The following is a 22718-nucleotide window of genomic DNA, read 5'->3' as shown; positions in this document are numbered from 1 at the left end:
AGATGGATTGACTCAATAAAGGAAGCCACAGCCTTCAATTTGCAGGATCAGAGCAGGGCTGTCAAAGATAGGACATTTTGGAGGACTTTCATTCATAGGGTCGCCATGAGTCGGAAGTGACTTGACAGCACTTAACACACACACACACACATTCAGACGTACACAGCAAGGGCAGAGTCGTCTGAAGGAACAGGAGACTTTCGAAAGGCTGAGAGTGAGCTTCAGGAGTGAAGTTGGCAGGCAGGACTGAGTCAGAGCGCAGAGATTAAGCATTGTGCGTGACGGGGCTGTAGCAGTCTTTGAAGATGAGACGTTTTGGAGCAACCAGGAAGCCGCAGTCAGAATTGGGAGGGATTGAAGATTTTGGTGACAGGCAGGAACTTGACAAAGGCATACCAGGCAAAGATTGCTGGAGCTAAGAAAATGCTGCATAAAATGCTAGTCTGAAGGGTACAGAGCAACCTAGGGCCAAGCACCAACTCAAAGGATAAAAGACTGTTGCATTAAAAAAAATCAGTAGTATAAATCTTAGCAAAGGTACTTACAATAACTGCAGGTAGCAGATACTCTTAGAAATTTCTCTCTTATCTCAGATGCTCTAAGGAATGCATCCTCTCAACACCAAAACATCTTTTAATTTTTTAATTATTATTTATGCTATTTATAGTCTGCCTTTCTCACAGGGATTCAAGGTGGATTACATATAGTGAGTCAGTACAGTTAACAAAACAGGACATTCAATAAACAATGTGTTAGGATTTTAGAAGTCTGGAATCAAGAAGAAGAGTTGGTTTTTATATACTGACTTTCTCTACCACTTAAGGAAGAATCAAACCGGCTTACAATCACCTTCCCCTCCCCACAACAGACACCCTGTGAGGTAGGTGGGGCTGAGAGAGCTCTAAGAGAGCTGTGACTAGCCCAAGGTCACCCAGCTGGCTTCATGTGTAGGAGTGGGGAAACAAATCCAGTTCTCCAGATTAGCATCTGCTGCTCATGTGGAGGAGGGAGGAATCAAACCCAGTTCTCCAGATTAGAGTCCACCACTCCAAACCACTACACCACTGGCTCTCATCAACCAGAAAGAACTGAAGCAGAGCATAAGTATTAACATGACACATTATGAGGTGAAAAATTACTTAATAGGACCCTATTTACAGTAAGTTACACACAGAAGTATAGATCACAGTCACTAATAATTTATCCAAGTAAGTCTGTAAACCATTTTGTACAGTGCAACCCTATCACCTGTGCAGAAAGGACCTCTTGAATAATAATAAGCCAGGACAGTGGGACATCTTCCTGACCTCAGATAGGCCATAACAAGGTGGGGGCCACAATGGAGAAAGTACATGTACAGGAAGTTGTTTTTGCCCATTTGCAAGGTGGCACCCGCAGAAGCCCTGCTTAGATGAGCAAAGCTGTAGTGGTGGATCATAAGGAGAGAGGGCTTTGTAGGAAAAACCAATATCTAAATTTGAAGTAACAATTGGGCACCCTGTAACAAATGGGCACCCTGATCTGGATGGCCCAGGCTATCCTGATCGCCACGGATCTCAGTAGCTAAGCAGGATCGATCCTGGCAAGTATTTGGATGGAAGATCTCCAAGGAATACCAGGGTCGTGATCCGAAGACAGGCCATGGCAAACCACCTCTGAATGTCTCGCCTTGAAAACTCCACGAGGGGTTGCTATTAATCAGATGTGACTTGACAGCAAAACAAACAAACAAAAACCCAAATGGGCAGCCAATGGAGTGTCTGCAGAATGAGTAATATGCATGCTCTGTCTAGCTCCTGACAATAGCCGAGCTGTGGCATTCTCCACCAGTTGGAGTTTCCGAGTTGAGTGGAGACCAACGTACAGTGCATTACAGTAGTCTAGTCTTGATGTTACTATGGCATGGATCCAGGTGGCTAGATCAGCCATATCAAGGTAAGGTGCCATCTTATGGGCTAGGCTGAGTAGGAAGAAAGACTTTTACTGCCATGAGGGGCAGTGGCTCAGTACAGTGGTAGAGCATCCTGTTTGGAATGCAGAAGGTTCCAGGTTCAATCCCTGGCATCTCCAGGTAAAAGGACTAGGCGAGTAGGTGATGTGAAAGACCTCTACCTGAGACCCTGGAGAGCTGCTGCCGGTCTGAGTAGACAGTACTGAATATTGTCGAAGACAGTGCTGACTTTGAGGGACCAAGGGTCTGATTCAGTATAAAGCAGATGCATGTGTTCATGTAGGGCTCATTTTCTCTGCCCTACAGTAAAGCTATTAATATACGAGCTATGAAACAAACTGGGTAAACAGAGACAGAAACGTGGAAATGGGATATTTTTATACCTAACAGTTTTGAAGTTTACCTTCTAACAGAGTGCAGCAGATCAAGCAAGCAAAACCTGACCAAAGCTGAAGTGCTTTAGCTATGAATGTCCCATTGCCCTGAATCAGCCTTTCTCCCCAATGGGGACCCACGGTTTACATTGTTTTCCTCTCCTCCATTTTATCCTCACAACAACCTTGTGAAGTAGGTTAGGCTGAGAATATGTGACTGGCCCAAGGGCACCCAGCAAGCTCCCCTGGGAAAGTGGGATTTAAACCTGGGGGGCTTCCCAGATCCTTGTCTGACTCTTTAACCACTACAGCACACTGGGACAGATTGCTCATAGCAGGAAGGAATTGGTATCCATGCAAGCTGAAAAAAATCCATCCAGTGAATGCTCATACTTTTGCCACGTAAGAAAACCTTGGTGCTTTGTCTTTACCCAGCTTCTCCTGGGCTGCATACAGCGACACTCTGCAGACTTGAGCAACACACAGAGTTCATAAACAACCAGCTAGGATAAGCCTGTGGTTTGTTTCTCACCAAGGAAATAAAGAAGTATTTCCAACAGGATGGCCTCACTGCTGCTCCCCTTTCCCCAGGTAAATGCTTTGCTGGCAGCTGGACTCTAGCTTTCAGCCAGCCACAGTGGAAAAGGACTTTGATCTCTAGGCCACACTTCATAGTTGAGACACAGCAGCTGGTCTCAAGATGGCTTAACTAGTCATTCCAAAGAAGTACAGAAAAGGCAGGAGAATGAGGAGCTCAAAGGGTGCTGTTGTTTGATGAGAACAGGTCAGCAGGTGGCAAAAACACCTCTGCAAATCTATGTGAAGGGCTGACAGTTTCCGGTGCTAAATACTTAGTACTACATGGCTGAGCCATTGCTTTTCCAATTAGCTTCCTTAGACCTGAATTGGGTGTGTGTGATGTGGTCATCCTTCTGCAAGGAAACAGCATCAGTTTCTTTAAAAGCATCATTGTAGGGAGACCATCTACTGCTCAAGCAAAACCTACCCTTGAGCAATACCTCCGGACTGAACAGCATACAAAACTGAGAACAGACAGTCACCTTCAAAGCAAGCGAAATCTCATGTGAGTGTGTGAGCATCAGTCACCAAGACAGAAATTAATACTAACTAGTAAGGAAAGTTCGGTGTCAGAAGGTTGAACAAGAGATGGGGTGTGATTAGAGCAAAGCTGCTCCTTCTAAATGAAATGATTTCTAAACTATCTCCCCCCCACCTCCAGTTATCATCCCAAGCAGTGTTCGGGTGGCTCCAAATGGATTCAGCTTTATTCAAGCCTAAACCATCCCTAGAAGCTAAAATGACTAAACCGAGGCTATTGTACCTTGGTTACATTATGAGAAGACAAGAGTCACTGGAAAAGAAAATAATGGTAGGAAATGTGGAAGGCAGCAGACAAAGAGGAAGACCCAACACACGAACATAGGAAAAGCCATGCTGGATCAGACCAAGGTCCATCAAGTCCTGCAGTCTGTTCACACAGTGGCCAACCAGGTGCCTCTAGGAAGCCCACAAACAACACAACTGCAGCAGCATTATCCTGCCTGTGTTCCACAGCACCTAATATAATAGGCATGCTCCTCTGATCCTGGAAAGAATAGGTATGCATTCATGGCTAGTAGCCCGTTTTACTAGTAGCCACAGATAGCCCTGTCCTCCATGAACATGTCCACTCCCTTCTTAAAGCCTTCCAAGTTGGCAGCCATCACCACATCCTGGGGCAGGGAGTTCCACAATTTAATTATGCATTGTGTGAAGAAATACTTCCCTTTATCTGTTTTGAATCTCTTGTCCTCCAGCTTCAGCAGATGACTCTGCGTTCTTAGTATTGAGGGAGAAAAGCTTCTCCCTGTCCACTCTCTCCATACCATGCATAATTTTATAGATCTCTATCATGTCTCCCCTTAACTGCATTCTTTCCAAGCTAAACAGCCCTAAGCATTTTAACCACTCCTCATAGGGCAGCTGATCTAGCCCCCTGATAATTTTTGTTGGTTTTTTTTGCACCTTCTCAAGCTCTGAAATATCCTTTTTTAAGTGTGGGGACCAGAACTATACACAGTATTCCAAGTGTGGTCTCATCATAGATATGTACAAGTAATGGATTGACTCCATCAAAGAAGCCACGGCCCTCAGTTAGCAAGACCTGAGCAAGGCTGTTAACAATAGGACATTTTGGAGGACGTTGAGTCACAGGATCACCATGAGTTGGAAGCGACTTGATGGCACTTCACACACACATACTGGATGAAGCAAGGGTGCCCCTCTGTGGTCAAGGCAAGAAAGAACAAGTTGCATTTATACACATCTCCACTGAACAGACTGATCTGACATTCAGAAAAGAGTCTTGCTGAATCAGACAAAAGGCCCAGTTTCCCACAGGGGCCCACAACCAAGAGACAAAGATAACAGCCCTCCCCCATTCTTTACCTTTCTGTAACTAGTATTGCCACCGAACATGAAGATTTCAGTTAAGTATCATGGCTAAAACAGAGAGGGGCTTTGGCTCAGTGGTAGGATGTCCTAGGTTCAATCCCTGACATCTTTAGTTTTTTTTTAAAAAGATCAAGTAGCAGGTGATGTGAGAGACCACTGCCTGAAACCCTAGAGAGCCTCTACCAGTCAGAGTAGACAATGTTGACCCTGGACAGATTGATGGTCCTACTCAGTTTAAGGCTGCTTCAAGCAACCTTCGCAAATTTCATAAAATCCTTTTTAAAGCATCTAAACCAGTGGTCATCATGACATTTTGAGGCTGCGTGGTCTGTAATCGTGACTTTTGTGAAACATTTCCTTTCTGACTGCACATGGAATAATTTTACATTTATAAAAGATGAGCTGTTTTTTTAAAAAAAATACGTCAAAGTACTTTAGTGTTTCCTTATATCCTGAGAATATTGCAAGCTTTATCACAGGTATCCTCCACTCACACACACCCATTCACAGATCAATGGATCAGAGTACCAGTACAGGTAGACACGGGAAGGATATCACTGAATGTTCAGGAACAAGATAGGAAATGCCGAATATGGTGAAGCAGTCCCCAGTGTCTGAATTTCCTCTTACCTAACACCTTGTTTCCTGTGGTATCTCCAGCTTGCCATACAATATTCACATACAGCTTCGGTTCTTATCTTCAAATCCTTCTGCCACAATTGGCTAACCAGGCAAACTCCACACCGTTGCAGCCATCTGTAACTTCCTAGCAGCTAAGGAACAGTGGAATCGGCGCTTGCGTGGGGTGGGAAGAGGACGATTCAGGCTGTGCATACACCCAGTGTCCCATACTGTGTTCCATCACAGGGACTGGCACCATGGATGTGAAAATGCTTGGTCCTAAAAGACAGCTCCTGGGACATGCTGGCATCAAAGGCCCTCCAACCACAGCACGGGGGGAGGGGAGAGGTGGATCTTACAGTTACGCTTTGCAGAAATGCTAGCTTTGGGCTCGTGACAGAGGACCAGTATTCCTGCACCTATGAAATACTTCACAGGGTGTAAAAGCTGCAGAGCAGCCCATTTACCCTAGTGCCTGGAATACAGGCAGGGAACACTGTTTTAAAGCCAGGCGTGGTGGGACAATGCCCTGACTTGGATGGCCCAGCTAGCCTGACCTCATCAGATCTCAGAAGCTAAGCAGGGTTGCCCCTGGTTAGGATTTGGATGGGAGACCACCAAGGAAGTTCAGGGCTGCTATGCAGAGGCAGGCCATGGCAAACCTCCTCTGAATGTCTCTTGCCTTGAAAACCCTACGGGGTCGTCATAAGTTAGCTGCGACTCGATGGCATTTTCCACCACCACATGGTGGGACAGCCTGCTCCTTACCTTGGAACTTGACTTTTGAGAAGCATGGTTGCCATGTGCACACACAAATGCTTTCATCTGTGACAACGAGAACTCTTAGTTTAGCACCTGCAGTCACAGACCACCTCTCCCCTCTGCAAAAAAAACCTGAAGTAGAAGGGCAAGGGATGGCCAGCATGGAGACAAGAGACTGCTGGTGTTCTCAAAGGTTCTGCAGGCACTTTTACACCCCTGCCTTCCTGACGGCCCTGAACTGTGCCCTGGCCTTCTGGGGCCACAGTCCCATCCGTCCATGAGAATGAAAAAGTTGGGGCTTCACAGCACAAACACACCGGGTCAGGTTTTTAAACCACACAAGTTTATTTTAAATAAAACGCAACACAGATGAGGGTTTGCACACCGGTGTCTGTGATTGGACAGGCAATGCAAACAGGAAACGGGGTCAAGGCAGAGTCTGTGTGGCAAACCTTGTCAAAACAGCATGAACTAAACCTTGGTGGGGCTAGAACCATGGGTGGGGGAGGAGGCCCGAGCCCCTCCTAATTGTTGAGTCCCAAGTGCAATCGGGTGGAACTCAAGCAAGAGGCATTTACGGAGAAAGGTCATTCTTGGCGGGCTTCCACTTGCCCATCTGTTCCCAACTGCAAGGCTGCCAGGTCCCCCACCCCCGGATTTCACCACAAAGCCCCAAACAGAATGAGGTCTCCTCCCCCTCCTCCCCTCAAGCTTATTCGATATGTCAGAGCAGCTGGAAAAGCCACATTCTCAGCAGCATTATTAAAATCCACCCCACCCCCAATAAATAAATATTCCGAATCCAATCCTTCCCCGCCCCTGCCCACACCCACCCACTGAGCGAGCTTCCAGTTCTGGGCTTGGCCTCCCCCAGGCTCAGATGCCCCCTCCCATCAAAGCCAGGAGGGGGTGCCAAAGCTGGGCTTGGCATGAACACAACAGGCAAAGTGCTAGCGAAATCCAGTACGGAAAAATATACAAAGAATTTGTCTCTCAATATAATACAAGGGGGGCTGGGGGTTGGGAGCGCTCACACCCAAGACAACCGGAAAAGAAAATTCAATAAATAAGGAAGGATGGGGGTGGGATGGGACAGGGCGAGGAGGGGAAGGAGCCCAGGGCACCATGCCGGGCGTCCTGCCCCACCACTGGCCTATTTACAGCACTGGTCTCCTCCCTCTACTGATGCCTATTTACCATGTAGTCGGGGGGCCTTCCTGTGGGATCTGCCACACGTACAGAAACCACCACGGGCCTCTTGTGTTGGTAAGAAACCTGTTATAATGTGTGGACTGTGCAGAACAAGGCTGTACAACGCAAAAACCTTAAATGTCCATGGTCAGTGAGAAGCGTGGGGCGGGCTGTCACGGCGGACAGCGAGCGGGCGGGCGTGGAACTAGTATTCATCCTGGTCCTCTGGATGCTGCTGCTCGTCCAGCTCATCGTCTTCTGGGGGTGCAAAGCCTTCCTGCAAGGGCGTGGGGAGAAGCTCAGGGTCACGGTCGTTGGCTGCTGCCTTGCGGACCCCAGAGGGCAAGGGGCAAACAGGCCAAATGGCCCAAGGGCCAACCCTCTCCCCCCCCGTCAGTAGCTAAAGATGCCCCCTTCCTTCCAGGACTGACCTCTGTGGCATACAGGATGCCTATGATGCCTGATACGATGGGGCTGTTCTCACTCTCGTGCTCCTGGCAGATCAGCTCAATGTCACGCAGTTTGCTGAAGTAGAAGTCACGTTCCTTCTCCAGCCCATCCACTGTCAGCTTCAAGTCAATCAACTAGCCCAGAAGAGGGAACCAGAAAAAAGGGGAACAGGTTAGCAACAAGGCCACTTTTAATGGTTTAGAATACATACGCTTTGTTAACCCTCTTTGAGTCAGTGTTTGGGTGGAGACACGTCTACAACCATTTTTTTTCATTTAACAAATAGTTATTCACAGTGGGTCAACCCTTCCAATCCTAAGCCACTTCCCTGCAGAGAGCCAGAATGGTGTAGTGGTTAAGAGCAGTGGACTCTGATCTGGCGAACCGGGTTTGATTCCCCACTCCTCCACATGAAGCCAGCTGGGTGACCTTGGGCTAGTCACTCTCAGCCCCCACTACCTCACAGGGTGTCTGTTGTGGGGAGGGGAAGGGAAGGTGATTCTAAGCGAATTGATTCTTCCTTAAGTAGCAGAGAAAGTCGGCATATAAAAACCAACTCTTCTTCGTCTTCATGGCTGCAGAGGGAGCTGCTCCTTGCAGTACCTGTAGAATCTTATTGATCCATAGTGGAGAAAAAAAGGCTGCAATGTGCTGGGTCACAAACGACCGGTTCGCATCTTCACCCACTGACTGGGCCTCAGCTGACCTCGTTAGCACATTCCCCATACCTCTCTCCTCTGCCATGGGTGGATGGGTGTGCGTGTCGGGCGCAGGCACTTTTTTAAAACCCTGGAGATGTTCCAGCTGTCCCCAGAGAGCTCCTCTGAAAGTAACTGAACTAAGCAATGCCCGGGGAGAGCACCTAAGCAGCTCCTTTTGCTAAGTGATGCCCCAGCTCCCTTTTGCCAGCCTTTTACAAGTAGAAGAGCTGTTGCTGCAGCTACTCAGAAAGGAATAAACCAAGGTTACCCTTTCTGAGGCGAGAGCCAGCGTGGTGTAGTGGTTAAGAGCGGCAGACTCTATCTAATCTAAAGAACCGGGTTTGATTCCCCACTCCTCCACGTGAAGCCTGCCGGGTGACCTTGGGCCAGTCACGGTTCTCTCAGAACTCTCTCAGCCTACACAGAGTCAGGCAACGGCAAACCAACTCCAAACGTCTCTTGCCTTGAAAACCCTACGGGGTCGCCATAAGTCAGCTGTGACTAGATGTAACTTTTCACCACCACCATTTTTGAAACAAAGTGTCTGGAAAGCTGCCAGACACCCCCCAAAGTCTTTTTAAAAACTTCAGCCTGGAGCTAGAAAGCAGGCTTGAGAAAGAATCTGAATGCTCAACTTGTTGGGACCAGCTTGGCACTGGAAAGTAGCCTTTGATGAACTGGGGGCCCTGCCGGGGAAAAGTACCCTTTCACGTTATTGATGCAAAGGGTGCCCACTCAGCGGGAAGACTCCTTATATACCCAAAGAGGCACTGTCCTCTGGTTTGGGAGGGGGTGGGACAGGAAATTTGATTTGAAAGCCCTACTTCAAGAGCACGTGGACTTCGAGCAGTTCTTACAGACCAAGCCCCATAGCCAGCGGGCAAGGAATGAAAGATTCCCTCAAAATGTATCAGGACATCACTGATATACTAAGGAAAAGGTCTAGGTTCATCCAAAAAACAACAATAACAAAAAAGCATTGCATCTTCCCCCCACAAGCTAAAAGGTTTTGGTCCTTCTTCATAAGGAAGGTGCTCCATCTTCTTGGTTATTTTAGATGCAGTGTCCAGCTCCAGGATATCCACTGAGATAGGATAATCAGAACAGAGTACAGGATTCCCAGTGTGCCCACATCAAAGATTTATGTAATGGCCTTTTGATACTGGCTTAGAACATTACAATAATTTCCTAACAATCCTTAACACTTTTACCTTTTACAAAGCTGCAGCCCACAGATATCTGTAGAAGACTGCATAACCCAACCCGAAGAACCTCCTTCCTAGGCAGTCTATCCTCAGACTGGTCTTTACCTGGCTCCTAGTAATTTATAACTGTTAACTAGCTCTAGTCTCAATAAAGATCCTTGGGATGACCATACTGTAGACGTCCACTCTGTCCCATAACATATAAGCAACTACATGAACACATGAAGCTTCCTTATACTGAATCAGACCCTTGGTCCATCAAAGTCAGTATTGTCTACTCAGACCAGCAGCGGCTCTCCAGGATCTCAGGCAGAGGTCTTCCACATCACTTACTTGCCTAGTCCCTTTAACTGGAGATGCCAGGGATTGAACCTGGGACCTTCTGCATGCCAAGCAGATGCTTTACCTCTGAGCTACGGCCCCTCCCCATGCATTATGCCACACGTTGTCCATTTATACACACACACACCCTGCAGGGAACTGGAACCTACTGCTGCTCAGCACAGTGCATTTTCATAGGCGACATGCATGTGGCTGCCCCACCCGTTAACACTGAAAATGCGTCGACTTATTCCACACAGCGAAGCAGCCCAAGAATTGCAAGGACAAGAGAGCACCAGCTTGTTAGTAGCTACTAATGCACCTATAGGAAATTCAACAGGTGAGCAGCCAAGCAAGTGATTTGAAGATATGGCAAGAGAGCCTGTTTCAAGCCTTCTTGAACTGGACTTGCCAAAGACTGAACGGGGACCTGCTGCGTGCCAAGCATGTGTTCTGCCACTGAGCCATAGGACCTCTCGAGGGTAGGAGCCAAGCAGAGCCACTTGTTGTGTAAGCAGAAGAGTAAGCCCAACCGCTACCTTTTGAGTTTTGGCAAAGGAACCATTACAGTATGGCAGTAACACGGGGGGGGGGGGGTAGGCAGAGGATTGCCTTCATCCTGACATCCAGCTGAGCACACCCCTCACCACATGGCTGTGTCTGAGAGCGGAGGGGGTCTCTCCGCGATCCACCAGGCTGCCCTAAGGGGACAACCCCCTCCCTTCCACATCCTTTTCACATTCCTCTGAGAAACCAAACAGTACCATCCCCACCCCGCACCTGCTGGTTTAACTCCAGGATCTGTGCATCGGCTTCGCTGCCTCCGTTCCGGGCCAAAGGAGTGTTTTTCCGTACAATATTGCTGGGAGCAATGGTCATCCTGGCTGGATTCTGCAAGTTCTTAGGGCCTGTCGGGGAGGTTCTCTGCGGGACTTTGTGAAGAAGCCAGAGAGAGAAAGAGAAGTTACTATAAGTCCCCTGACTTGACTAGCCCCAACAATAATAGGCTAGATCCTTCCAGGTGCAAGTCTGAGACACACTTTGGGGTGGGGAGAGAAGAATGTGCATGTGTGTACATGCACAGTCAGAGCCCCTGTACGGGTTGCAAAAAAGTGATGACCACTTGGGTAACAGAGAAGAGGAAGATCAGCCAAAACCAGGCCTCTTTTTCTTCCACATCGCCAGTGAGAAAGACACACAGACAGGTGCTTCTTCACTCTGGGGTCCCTTCCCACACCATGGGGATTCAAGACTGACCCTTGACAGCAAAAGGAAGTCCTATCCACTTTGCCTAATACCCACCCCACCAGATCAGAGGCCTATCCTTTTTGCACAGATGAACCACCACCATAATCACCAAAATAGACAGCATAAAGCTACATGCAGGGAAAAGGAGTCACATCCCCCCACTATTCCCTCAGCCAGCCCCAAACTGTCCCAAAGGGTGCTGCCACCGTCACACACAGAAGCGAGCAGGCCCAGCTGGGCAGAGCCATGCAGAACTTAGAGGCTGCTTTCATTATGCAATTTCCTAGCCTTCCACCACCCCATTCATAAGCACACCTTCTTCTCTACTCAGGAGGCAGATGCAGGCACCTGTACCCGTCATGGGATGACTGCAAGTCACTCCAATGAACCACTCAGCACCAGATGACTCAGCACAAGGCAGACACTTTCTCTCCTTAGGGCAGCAACTTCAATGAGGTCAAAGCTGACCTTTGAGCCCTGTTCAGCCCAAAGGCTCCACTTCGTTTGGCCTCAGCCTGCCCCCCCATCTCATATAGACACACTGGGAATGCCTTTCTATAACAGACCAAGAGGAACTGCCACCACCATCGTGAGAAGCAGGAAGTGGTTCAGTGTTGGCAGAGATCCAACTCCAGAACCATTCTGGAGGCTGTGAAGAACTGGGCCTGTGTGTGTGTGTGTGTGGGGGGGGAGCCTTATTCTCTTATTAAGATCAAGGGGACTGGGAGACGCAGACACCCACAAAGGATGGTGGGTCTGGATGTGGAAAAGCTCCCAGGGAACTTGGGTGAATTGGGTGAATTGCCCCTCCCAGCACAAAGGGCAGGACAGAAAATTTACTAGTAATAAACATCCCAGACCAGCCAGTGCTAAACCTCTGAAGAGGAGCTTCGAGGCTCTGCAGTTCACAGGTCTTGGAACCAGGGCTCCTAAGATCAAGCAACTGAGTGGCTTTGCATAAGCCACACTCTTGGCCTCAGCCCTCCACTTCACCTGTCCAGCTGAGACCACATAACTCCTCACTAGGTGCTGGGAAGGGAACAGGGAAGACGGGAAAGCACTTTTACAAACTTTAAGGAGCAGCCAGAGAAGCTACACGAAGGCAGGGCCTTGGCTTGCATAGCAAGTCACTCATCCGTGCAGGCAAAACCTGTCCAGGGCTGCAGGGCCAGATCGGTGGGTCCCAGTTCCAAATTTCTCCAAGCCCAGAGCAGGTAGTGGGGCTGAGCTAGAGATTCCAAACAGAGGCAGACCTTACTATTGCCCAAGGGACCACAGGAGCCAGCATGCAATGCAATCAGTCTCCACCCACTCAAGCATAGCAGCATGCGAGGATGTGTAGTCTCCTCAGGAAAAGGTAGGCAGAGGCCTGGCTGGGTGAGTCTGATGCTCTTGCATTTCTGGCCACCAGAGAACTTCTCAGCACCCCTCCAAAGTCCACATGCCACACAGCAGATTGCTACTTCCCAAGCTGACAGAGCTGGGCTCTCACCTCCCTGCCCGCCCTGTGTGCCCCCAGGAACTGCCAAGCTGGATGCCAGGGAGCTGAGGTCATGCTAGAGGCGGGATCCTGGGGTGCCAGCCCTCTCCTGCAACATTACCTGCAGTGCCAATGGGTTTCTTGGGTTTGTTGAAGTTCTGATCACCTGGGTTTGGAGAGGGGGCCACATCTTGGCCTTGCCTTGCCAGCAATGGATTGTACTCCTTCCCGTCATAGTTGGCGTCGAATAATTTCTTAAACCACTGAATGAACTCAAAGTTGTCTTGGAACTTCCCCTTCACCAACCTCTCTACTGGGATAATCTGCAGCCACACAAGTCCATAATTGGAAGGGAGAGGAGACGGTTACCAAGCTTCTGCGTGAAGTCCCTCTCAAGTTTACCAACCCCAACCCCAACCCCCAACCCCATTCAAAGAACAGAAATGTTCAATGGGCAAGAATGCGGGCAACCTTTAGGAACAGGAACAACCTTCATGGAGAACTAGAATTGCTGACGTGATAGCTTGAGAAATGTAACTATGAAAAAAAAAAGAAAACAACACTACACTAAAAAACAAGGATTTAGAAGTCATAGCTATTATTAATTGACCTGATGGATGGCCCAGCCTAGCCTGATCTTGTCAGATCTCAGAAGCTAAGCAGGGTCAGCCCTGGTTAGTATTTGGAATGGGAGACCACCAAGGAAGTCCAGGGTCTCTATGCAGAGGAAGGCAATGGCAAACCACCGCCATTAGTCTCTTGCTTTGAACACCCTACTGGGTTGCCATCAGTTGGCTGTGACTTGACGGCACTTTACACACACATTATTTATTAGCATTTATAAAGCTTTTCCAGTGTTCACCTTGAACCATGAGGAAAGGTGGGGTTTTAACAAAGAAATAAACCCACCTTGTCCACACCCATCTTTTTGAAGGCCGCCTGCAACACTTTGAAGTTGTGGATATACTCATGCTCCAACTTGGCCTGAAATTTCACCTTCCTCAAATGGATGCAGCCTGGGAACAGCATGTCCATGAACTGGCAATAAGCAGCACCTGGAGGGGAGAGGGGGAATACAGAGACAGAAAGACAGACAGGCATGCAATAAGCTGGCTTTCACACACGTTCCTCACTTCCTGACTAGGAAGTTGCATTATTTTAGGGCTTTTCTTTTCCCTCTGGCTCAGCATCTGTCTCTTAATTCCTAGCAACATTGCTCAAAGCCTAGTGGATTTCCGCTTGCCACAAAGCTGCTACCAGGGCAGCTGTGTTACCCCATCCCCGACTCCCTTCTGATCCCTCACAGTACCTGAGCATAGCTGTTCGATCTTGGTGTAGTTGAGTTGCAGGGAGTCGTTGACCCATGCTAGCATGTCATGGCGACTCAGGTTCTCGCTAGTCACAGATGTGGAATACACATTGACGGCCATGCCCCAACTGCACAAGAAAGGGAGAGAACATTGATCAGGAAGCAAAAGGTTAAAGTTCAGCCCCTGCCCAGGAGGCAGGACCAGCCATTCATTCTGCATGTACAATTCAGACTGCAGTATGCTGCAAGGAGGAAGAGGAGGAGGAGGAAGAGTTGGTTTTTATATGACAACTTTCTCTACTACTTAAGGAAGAATCAAACCGGCTTACAATCACTTTTCCTTCCCCCACACAACAGACACCCTGTGAGGTAGGTGGCATCGAGAGCTCTAAGAGAGCTGTGACTAGCCCAAGGTCACCCACCTGGCTTCATGTGGAAGAGTGAGGAAACCAACCTGGTTCACCAGATTAGCCTCCGTCGCTCATGTGGAGGAGTGGGGAATCAAACCTGGTTCTCCAGATTAGAGTCCACTGGTCCAAACCACTGCTCTTAACTACTACACCTTGCTGGAGAAAGCCACGAGGCCGTCTTATACAATGCCAGGCCACTGGTCCAACTAGTTTACTACTGTCTACTCCACTTCTACATATATTAACTTACCTAGCAGCTGAGACAACCCCAAGGCCCTTCTCCTTCAGTCCCTAGCCCTGTTCACAAGTTACAGTGAATGCACGTACAATCCATGCAGGGTGTACACTCGATTTTTCCTTATACATATGCTTAGTAATTGTCATGTTACATTCAATGTGTGTACAGCTGAATGTGTGATTAAAACTAGATGTTTATCTAGGTACTTGTCCCCAGTTTCATTACACACAGGGGTACGCACATACATGCAAGACACATGTGCATTCATGGTAACTTGTGAGCAGGGCTTCAGTCTGCTGGAACATGGGTGGGGGGCTACTAGGAAGAGGGCCTTCTCTGTAGTGTGCCCCAATTACAGAACTCCCTCTCAAAGGCCATCCACCCAGCATGGTCTTTGCTACCTTTTCAGTGCCATGCAAAGATGGGTTTGTTCTCCTTGAGCTGATTATGCTATAAGTGGGATTTATTGGGGTTGTCTTTAATTTCTCTGTGGGATTTGAGTAGTTTACCTGCTGCTTTGTTTGTGATTCCTGCATGCTGCTTTTATAGGAAAATGTTCTATTGCTTTACGTTTTCTGTAAACCGTCTCAAATACATGTTTCACAGAAACATTTTAAATAAAATCATTTTAAATAAAATATAGTAAAATAAGCAAACCAATACTTCAACTGACATGAGCAATCAAAGGACCCCACTGGTCCTTGCCAACCCTGCAGCTAGAAAATGTTGGGATTGAGTCTGGGGCCTACTGGAAGCATAACATTCCAAATATACAGCATGAATATGTCTGAGTCACTATGACTTAGCACTGACTGATCAGAGAAGGCTTCTACCGCTCCACTACATGAAAGAAGGGGGGCATTCCCAGTGGCACATCCATTTCCCAGGAAATGGGACGACTGCTTTCAGGTTTAAGGGGCTGATGAATTAAGACTCAGCAGTCAGAGCAACCTTTGCTCTAGGGTGGAGACATTGGTGTTGGGGTTAGGCCTCACAGAGGTGAACATGCTTCAGGCATGCTCAGTGATGAAACTAGGAAGACCAAAGGAAAAATTCTTCTGACTCAAAAGGAAATGCATTTGCTGTTGGGACCAGCTGCAGTTGGTAGAACGCCAAGCAGAACTCTTCCATTTGGATCCCTGGCAGTATTTAGCCTTTCCTTTCTTGAACACAGCGCAAAAGAATTTTTTTGCAAGAAATGCCTCCAAGAAGGTGTCTTGTACATACGAAGGCCTTTGGAAAGAGAATATGCTGCACAATAATTGCTCTTGCCCATTCCAGTGGGGCTTGCAAAGGAGAGCTGCCTGGTGGACTGCGCCTCCTGTTAATCCAACTGGGAAGCTGTGTGTGCAAGGCAACTTCCTGGAGCACTGTGTCTCATGGGTCAATCCATCTTCTACTTTGTCGCTCCAAAACAGCTGCTTTGATCACACCTAAAAGACCACCCCCTGGGACAAGCAGGAGATGTTTGTACTTCCTGAGGGACCATCTCAACAGTTCTGCCTCTTGAGCAGGGACTGGAGCCAGGCTGGGCTTCAACGGCTACCTTCTCTGCTGCCATTCTACTTGGTCAAAAGGGGAGGGAGAGGGTGAAGACAAGGCAAGGCAGGCTTCACTGTGGTTTTCTACACTGAAGTGGGCTGTTGGCTGATCTTGGGGTGGCTTCTGAGGTCTGACCTGAAAAGAAAGGCCTGCTCCTCGTTCCACGGGCAGGACTGACCTCAGAATGCAGATCCCTCAATCCCTCCCCCAGCAGGGTGAAGGCACTTCATTTAATGGTCGATAAGCAGCTTAGTAGCTGCTGGACCCCTCTCTCCTAATCTCCCTTCCTCTAAAAAGAGTGCAAGAGAAATCAGACGTGGTACCATAACAGCATGTCAGTGTGATTTCTCATCCCTTTTCCTATTTTGGGAGGCTTCTTTCCTCCTCTGGGCCTTCTCCCTGTCCCCAAATTCCACCCCACAGTCACAGGTTGTTCGTTCGCCAATGACAAAATGCCTGCCTAGGAATTTGCTTTGATATCAAACCTCAACTTCGTTTACTGGTTGAACAACATGAAATGCATAGTTTAAAATATATAAAACTGCACTATTTATGGAATTTAGAAGTATAAAAATTCTCATTTTCCATAAGAAAAATTGCAAGTACACTTAGGACTTGACAAGGAGTTGCAAATTTCTGTATCCTCTTTACATCTTTAATTTCCTGCCATCTGAGAGGTAGGAAAAATAAAAGCTGAAGGTAGAAAACAAATTATGTAGTAAACAAAAATATATTACTTGGACAGAGATTTCCTTTGGACCAGGGCACAGTAAATAGGACTGACAGCATGTTTGGATATTAAGCTAAACTTTAGAGCACTGAAAATATTGAACTCTTTAATAAACACATTAAAGCATATTGTTGCCAAAATTATTTACATTTAAACAAAAAAAAACCTTCAAAATTTTGTCTATGTGTACAGTATAAAAGTGGTTTTTTTTCAGTGTTCCCCCAAATTCCCCAATTTAGAGAAACAGATAAACTCCTCAGATTTGTTCATGCTGTACACATGAAGCCTGTCACAGTTCTCTCAGCCCACGTGGAGGCAGGCAATGGAAAACCACCTCTGAACGTCTCTTGCCTTTAATGCCTTACGGTGTCACCATAAGTCAGCTGTGACTTTACAGCATGCACACACACGCACACACTTGGAATCAGTGGAATGCTTTGTAAGACACGTTTTTTCTCACTGAAAAAAGCAAACATATTTTGTCAAATTATTCCCCCCCCAATACTTCCTCAAATTCCCCAATTTTTCCACTGGACAAAGTGGAGAAGTCCTCAAACCTTTTCATAATATACATTTCTAAGTGTGAAAACCCTTGTCTTACAAAGCATCTTCCAAAGCTTGGGGCTTTGGCTCAGTGGGAGAGCATCTGCTTGGCATGCAGAAGGTCCAGGTTCAATCCCTGGCATCATCTCCAGTTAAAGGGACTAGGCAAGTAGGTGATGTGAAAGAGCTCTGCCTGAGACCCTGGAGAGCAGCTGCCGGTCTGAGTAGACAATACTGACTTGGATGGACCAAGGGTCTGATTCAGTAGAAGGCAGCTTCATGTGTTCATGTGTGTAGCATTTTCTCATTCCAAGAGAGACAATATTTTGTAAGAGGTTCCTTCCTCACCCTCAGTGCCCCTCCAAATTTTCCTGAGAGATTTTTTTTAAGCCTTTGCGGGGGGGAAACGTCTCCCCCAACCTGAAGTAATTAAAGGAATTATTGGCTAAGTGAGGATATGAATTTGGTCTCTCCAATCCTACTCCAGCAACCGCTACATTTCACTGGCACTAGAACAATCAGCAACTCGTTCTTTGACAGCAAGCCAGCCAACATTGCAATACAGCAGCATTACGGTGTCTTTGGCACATAGTCCTACCTGTGTGCCTGTATTAGTTGCAAAAATTAAGACTTAGACCTTGCCAAGTCAGTCCAACAAGAAACAAGGGCAGGCCCAGCACTGGAAAACACAAGTTCAGGCTACTTGCTTTGCTTTCCCACTGCCAAGTTACCATTAAGTCCCAGCTGTACAATCCAAACGTTTGCCTTAATGACCGAGCTATGAGATCCAAAAGGCTCCCTTGCATGATGTTGAGCAGTGTCATCCTGAACCATTTGACAAGGAATCCTTGTTCACTTTTTATTTCATTTATTTACTTCATTTGTGTGTGTGTGTGGTGTGCTGTCAAGTCACAGCTGACTTATGGCGACCCCGTAGGGTTTTCAAGGCAAGAGACGTCCACTTTTATCCCCATCTGGGCCTCTCCCCTCCTACAGCTTACCCTCACAACAACCCCATGAGGTAGGTCAGGCTAAGTCTGTGACTGCCCCCTAAATCGCCCAACAAGCTTCCACAGCACACTCAAACTTGGGTCTACCAGATCCTAGTATAACACTAACCACCACACCATGCTGGCTTTCCCAGTCCCCTTCTTTGTTAGAACAGTGATCTTGTGTAATGAGTGCTTTCAGTATAAATCAAGTATTTAGCTTTCCAAGACAGACAACACAAACAGATAATGAAGCTCATGACTATGCATTCTCCTGGATTGAATAGAGACCTGGGATTCATGTTTCATTACCAATGCTGATTTCTCGACTACCCCTCTGCATATTACAATCCCTCTGCATATCCAATCACACCTGCTAATGGAATTTACTTGCTATTGCCATTGGGTGCCTGAATTCACTTCTCTTTACTTAAGGATAGATGGACTCACATTCTAGCTGTACCTGAAGAAGTGAGCGGTGACTCACGAAAGCTCATATCCTGCCAGAAATTTTGTTAGTCTTTAAGGTGCTACTGGGCTCCTGTTATTTTCTACTGATTACCTGTTAAAACATATGAAACGATCAGCTAGAAAATACATCATCTAGCTTCTAGGAGTTTCCCCCCAATGTGTTAAATGTGGTTGGTTGGTTTTATATCTTGACTTGCTTAATTTCTGGACCAGGCCTGGGCTTGTGAGCAGCTTCTGACTGAAACTAGACTTCATTAGTCTGCATATATGCAGAGTCTTAGAACTGGCACGCAGCTATACCTTCAGACCTTCTTTCACTCACCTACTTCATGAGTCAAAAAGCCCTAGGCCAAGTAAACTCTAAATTCCCAAACAGGAAATCAGCACAACCAAAGGTACCAACAGCATCAAAAAAGAACTACTGTCCTTCTACAGAGCACTGACAAATGTGCATTCTCTACATCTGCAAAACGTACAAATTTTCTGAAATCCCCCATTATATCAAGGAAGTTTTAATATCTTGCAAGGAAGACCCAAACAAACTTAAAAACATAGGAACATAAGAAAGGCCATGCTGGATCATACCAAGGTCCATCAAGTCCAGCAGTGTGTTCACAAAGTGTGTTCACAAAGTGGCCAACCAGGTGCCTCTAGGAAGCCCACAAACAAGACAACTGCAGCAGCATTATCCTGCCTGTGTTCCACAGCACCTAATATAATAGGCACGCTCCTCTGATCTTGGAAAGAATAGGTATGCATCATAACTAGTATCCATTTTTACTAGTAGCCATGGATAGCCCTCTCCTCTGTGAACATGTCCACTCCACTCTTAAAGCCTTCCAAGCTGGCAGCCATCACCACATCATGGGGCAGGGAGTTCCACAATTTAACTATGCATTAAAAAATCCAGCAGCTTCTACTCCCTCCATCCCATTCCAATTAGGGCTGTTGCTGCTGATGCAGCCTGAGAAACCAAAGTGTAGCAATACTGGCCCCTCGCATCACCACACTAGGTGCCACCTTGGTCATTGTCAAATACTCCAAAACCCAACAGGCTCTTATCGTCTGCTGTGTAAAGCTCTCAAACAAACCTTTTCTTCCTCCCTTCAGACTCTAACCCCCAAGTGGGGCACTCTGGGAAACAGCTGGGTCAAATCAGATTAAGGGGATAAAAAGACTTTCACTACTGCTGGCAAAGCAGAGATTGTTTAAAACACAGCAGAGTCCAGATTACCAGAGGGGGGAGGGAAAGGCTGCATTATTTATTATTCCATCCCCAAAATTCTCTTGCCTGTGGGCAGATGCAGGGAACCTCCTTTTACTCCACTGCTCCTTCCCTTGGCTGCAGCGGAGAATGTGGCCTGAAGCTGGAAGAGGTCTCCCTGGAATCTCATGAATATGCGGCAGCCTCTTTGACACTCATGGCATCCCACCCAGCCCCAAACCATAGCTACTTCCTCACAAGAACCCCATCCCGGGACACTGGCACCCTCCCCTCAAACCTCTTTCAGTGCCTCCAGCAATGTCCTGTGGGCGTCTTACAGTGGCCCAAGAAATTCATGACTTGTCATCTCTTGGCCTTTGATCTCTCAGCAGAATTGGCAGGGGTGGGGAAGAATGCCTTCCTGGGCCACTGTGGAGGCAACCCAGAGTTGCCTTGGAGCACAGCAGACAGCAGGAGCTGAGGGAGGTCCAGGAACCAAGGGTTTATTGCACCTACCTGTAGAAGCGCTCTTCCCGCACAGTGTGCTTTCGGAAGGGGACGAGGCCCTGCTCTTCCACACTGCACCCGCAGGAAGGAGACAGCAAAGAGCGTACTCTGACTGGGGCCATGGTCTACCCAGGGAGCAGCAACAGAGCAAGCAGGAACTGGCGGAGGATCACAGCACATTGCTGCCCTGCTCTAGCACAGAAAAGAGGACAGGAAGGAGGGGTCTGTCACAATCCAGTCTTGGGCCAAGCCAAGTTAACCCTTTGCAGGTCACTGGAACACAAACCGGAATTAATCCTGCAGCTAAGCATGATTTTCGACTTCATCATTCACTTCTCTTTGCGCTGGGAATATTTTGTGCTTTGTGCTGGGATCCCACACCAAGGGATCTGGGGCATCCAGAGCCACAAAGAAGTGGCAGGGTAAGAAATTGCAGGCACAAATTGGGGGTCTCCCTGTTGAGATTGGGGGGAGGTAAAGAATCACAGTGGACTGAGGGGGTTACTTCTCTCCCCCACCCCTCTTTTGAGTCTGGTGAGGCTGCTAGCTCAAAGGAGACCTCGAGCAGCGAGCAGAACCAGCTGTTTGAAAAGGTTACCAATCCTTTGTAAGATCATTTAGCTTTGTATTAGAAATGCAAGGCCTGCAAAACAGCCGGAAGAGCCTTTGGGAGGTGTGCGTGTTTGGGAGGTGGCTCTTGGCTTTCCCATCAACAACACCACCACCTTCAGACTGGGATATAAGGACTAAGAGATCTCCATTCCAAGTCATATTTGATGGAGCATTGAATCTTGAAAGCTTATACCCCAAAAATCTTGGACATTAAGGTGCTACTGGGCTTAAATCTAGCTGCAACCCTTTTCATGTTCACCTTTTCCTTGGATAAAAGACAGGACTGTCCAAGCCTCACAATATTGCCCGAGATTGTTAACGTTCTTCCAACTCACTTTAGCTTCTGATTCACCCACTGAATATCAGAGACTGAAAAGAATTTGGGAACTGCTCTCTCAGGGGAACTGAAATGAGCCCACTTTTGGTGACACAGAGGGAAGCAGAATGAGGAACAGCATCTGAATCAGAAACCTCTTATGAGTGATCTCAATGGAGGACAGAGAAGATGCACCAGAAGTCACGGAAGGCCAAAGCAATCTCCCCTTTGCAAGGATGACAGCAGCTTGAATGATACACCAAATGAAACCCATGTCAGGCATCATAAGCTCCATTCCAAAACTAAGCTAAGAAAGTTCTTCTCCAGCAAAGTGAGGTGTGTTTTTCTCCCAAACAAAACTGTTTAAATGCTGATCTACCACAGGCCTCATTCATTTTTGCTATGCTCAGGACACACGCACAAAAGAAGAGCGACTTCACCATGTCTTTACTGTAAAGACACAGTAAAATGCTCTTCTAAATACACCCTCTTGTGGAACTTTCTCACACTTGCATAATTCGAGAGGGCCCTTGAACATCCCAGCATGAGAAATCCATGGTAAAAGCTCACCACGCTCAGTGGCGAATGCTTTCAGAAGAAATGCTCACTTCACAAAAATAATGGGGAAGATGCCAAAAAGTAACTTTCTTCATCTCAAAAAGTGAGTATGAGAAGCCACCCCAAGTCAAGAAAAAGAGTTGCAAGCCCTCCTGTTCATGCACAAAGAAGAGAAAGCCACAGCAAAGCACATCCTCACACCAAGCTGGGATGCAGAAAAAAGAAGGGAAGGTCCTGAAGGGTACCATAGGTCAGAAAAATCAACATCTGTCTCATCCACTCCCAACACCACATGCCTATACAAGAAAATAGGTAGGAATGAACCATCTTCAAGTACTTGAAGATAGGTAGGAATGAACCATCTTCAAGTACTTGAAGGGATGTCATATAGAGGATGGTGCCGAGTTGTTTTCTGTAGCTCCAGAAGGTCGGACCAGAACCAACGGGTTGAAATTGAATCAAAAGAGATTCCGTCTAGACATTAGGAAGAAATGTCTAACAGTTAGAGCAGTTCCTCAGTGGAACAGGCTT

At 47.3% G+C, this 22718-nt stretch overlaps 2 protein-coding genes across 4 annotated transcripts in view; both read right to left on the bottom strand.

The window, feature by feature from the left end:
* Positions 1-22718, bottom strand: part of EMILIN1 (elastin microfibril interfacer 1) — a 138503-nt gene that overhangs the window by 100800 nt on the left and 14985 nt on the right. The gene's annotated exons all lie outside the window — the stretch shown is intronic.
* Positions 6997-22718, bottom strand: part of MAPRE3 (microtubule associated protein RP/EB family member 3) — a 39059-nt gene continuing 23337 nt past the window's right edge. The window contains exons 1-7 of one of the 3 annotated variants that reach the window (XM_056852375.1): positions 20711-20881; positions 14068-14195; positions 13668-13813; positions 12880-13081; positions 10811-10962; positions 7785-7937; positions 6997-7630 (exon numbers count right to left, since the gene is read on the bottom strand). In XM_056852375.1, the coding sequence (XP_056708353.1) occupies positions 7559-7630; positions 7785-7937; positions 10811-10962; positions 12880-13081; positions 13668-13813; positions 14068-14195; positions 20711-20823 (966 nt within the window). In that variant the 5' untranslated portion in view covers positions 20824-20881 and the 3' untranslated portion in view covers positions 6997-7558. Of the gene's footprint in view, positions 7631-7784; positions 7938-10810; positions 10963-12879; positions 13082-13667; positions 13814-14067; positions 14196-20710; positions 20882-22718 lie in introns of those variants that run through there. The other 2 variants (XM_056852376.1, XM_056852377.1) reach the window with 2 other exon arrangements.

This window comes from Euleptes europaea, chromosome 7 (genome assembly GCF_029931775.1).
Source record: "Euleptes europaea isolate rEulEur1 chromosome 7, rEulEur1.hap1, whole genome shotgun sequence".
Classification (NCBI taxonomy): Eukaryota; Metazoa; Chordata; class Lepidosauria; order Squamata; family Sphaerodactylidae; genus Euleptes; species Euleptes europaea.
Note: the sequence above shows the minus strand (reverse complement) of the source record. Positions and strands in the feature narration are given on the sequence as shown.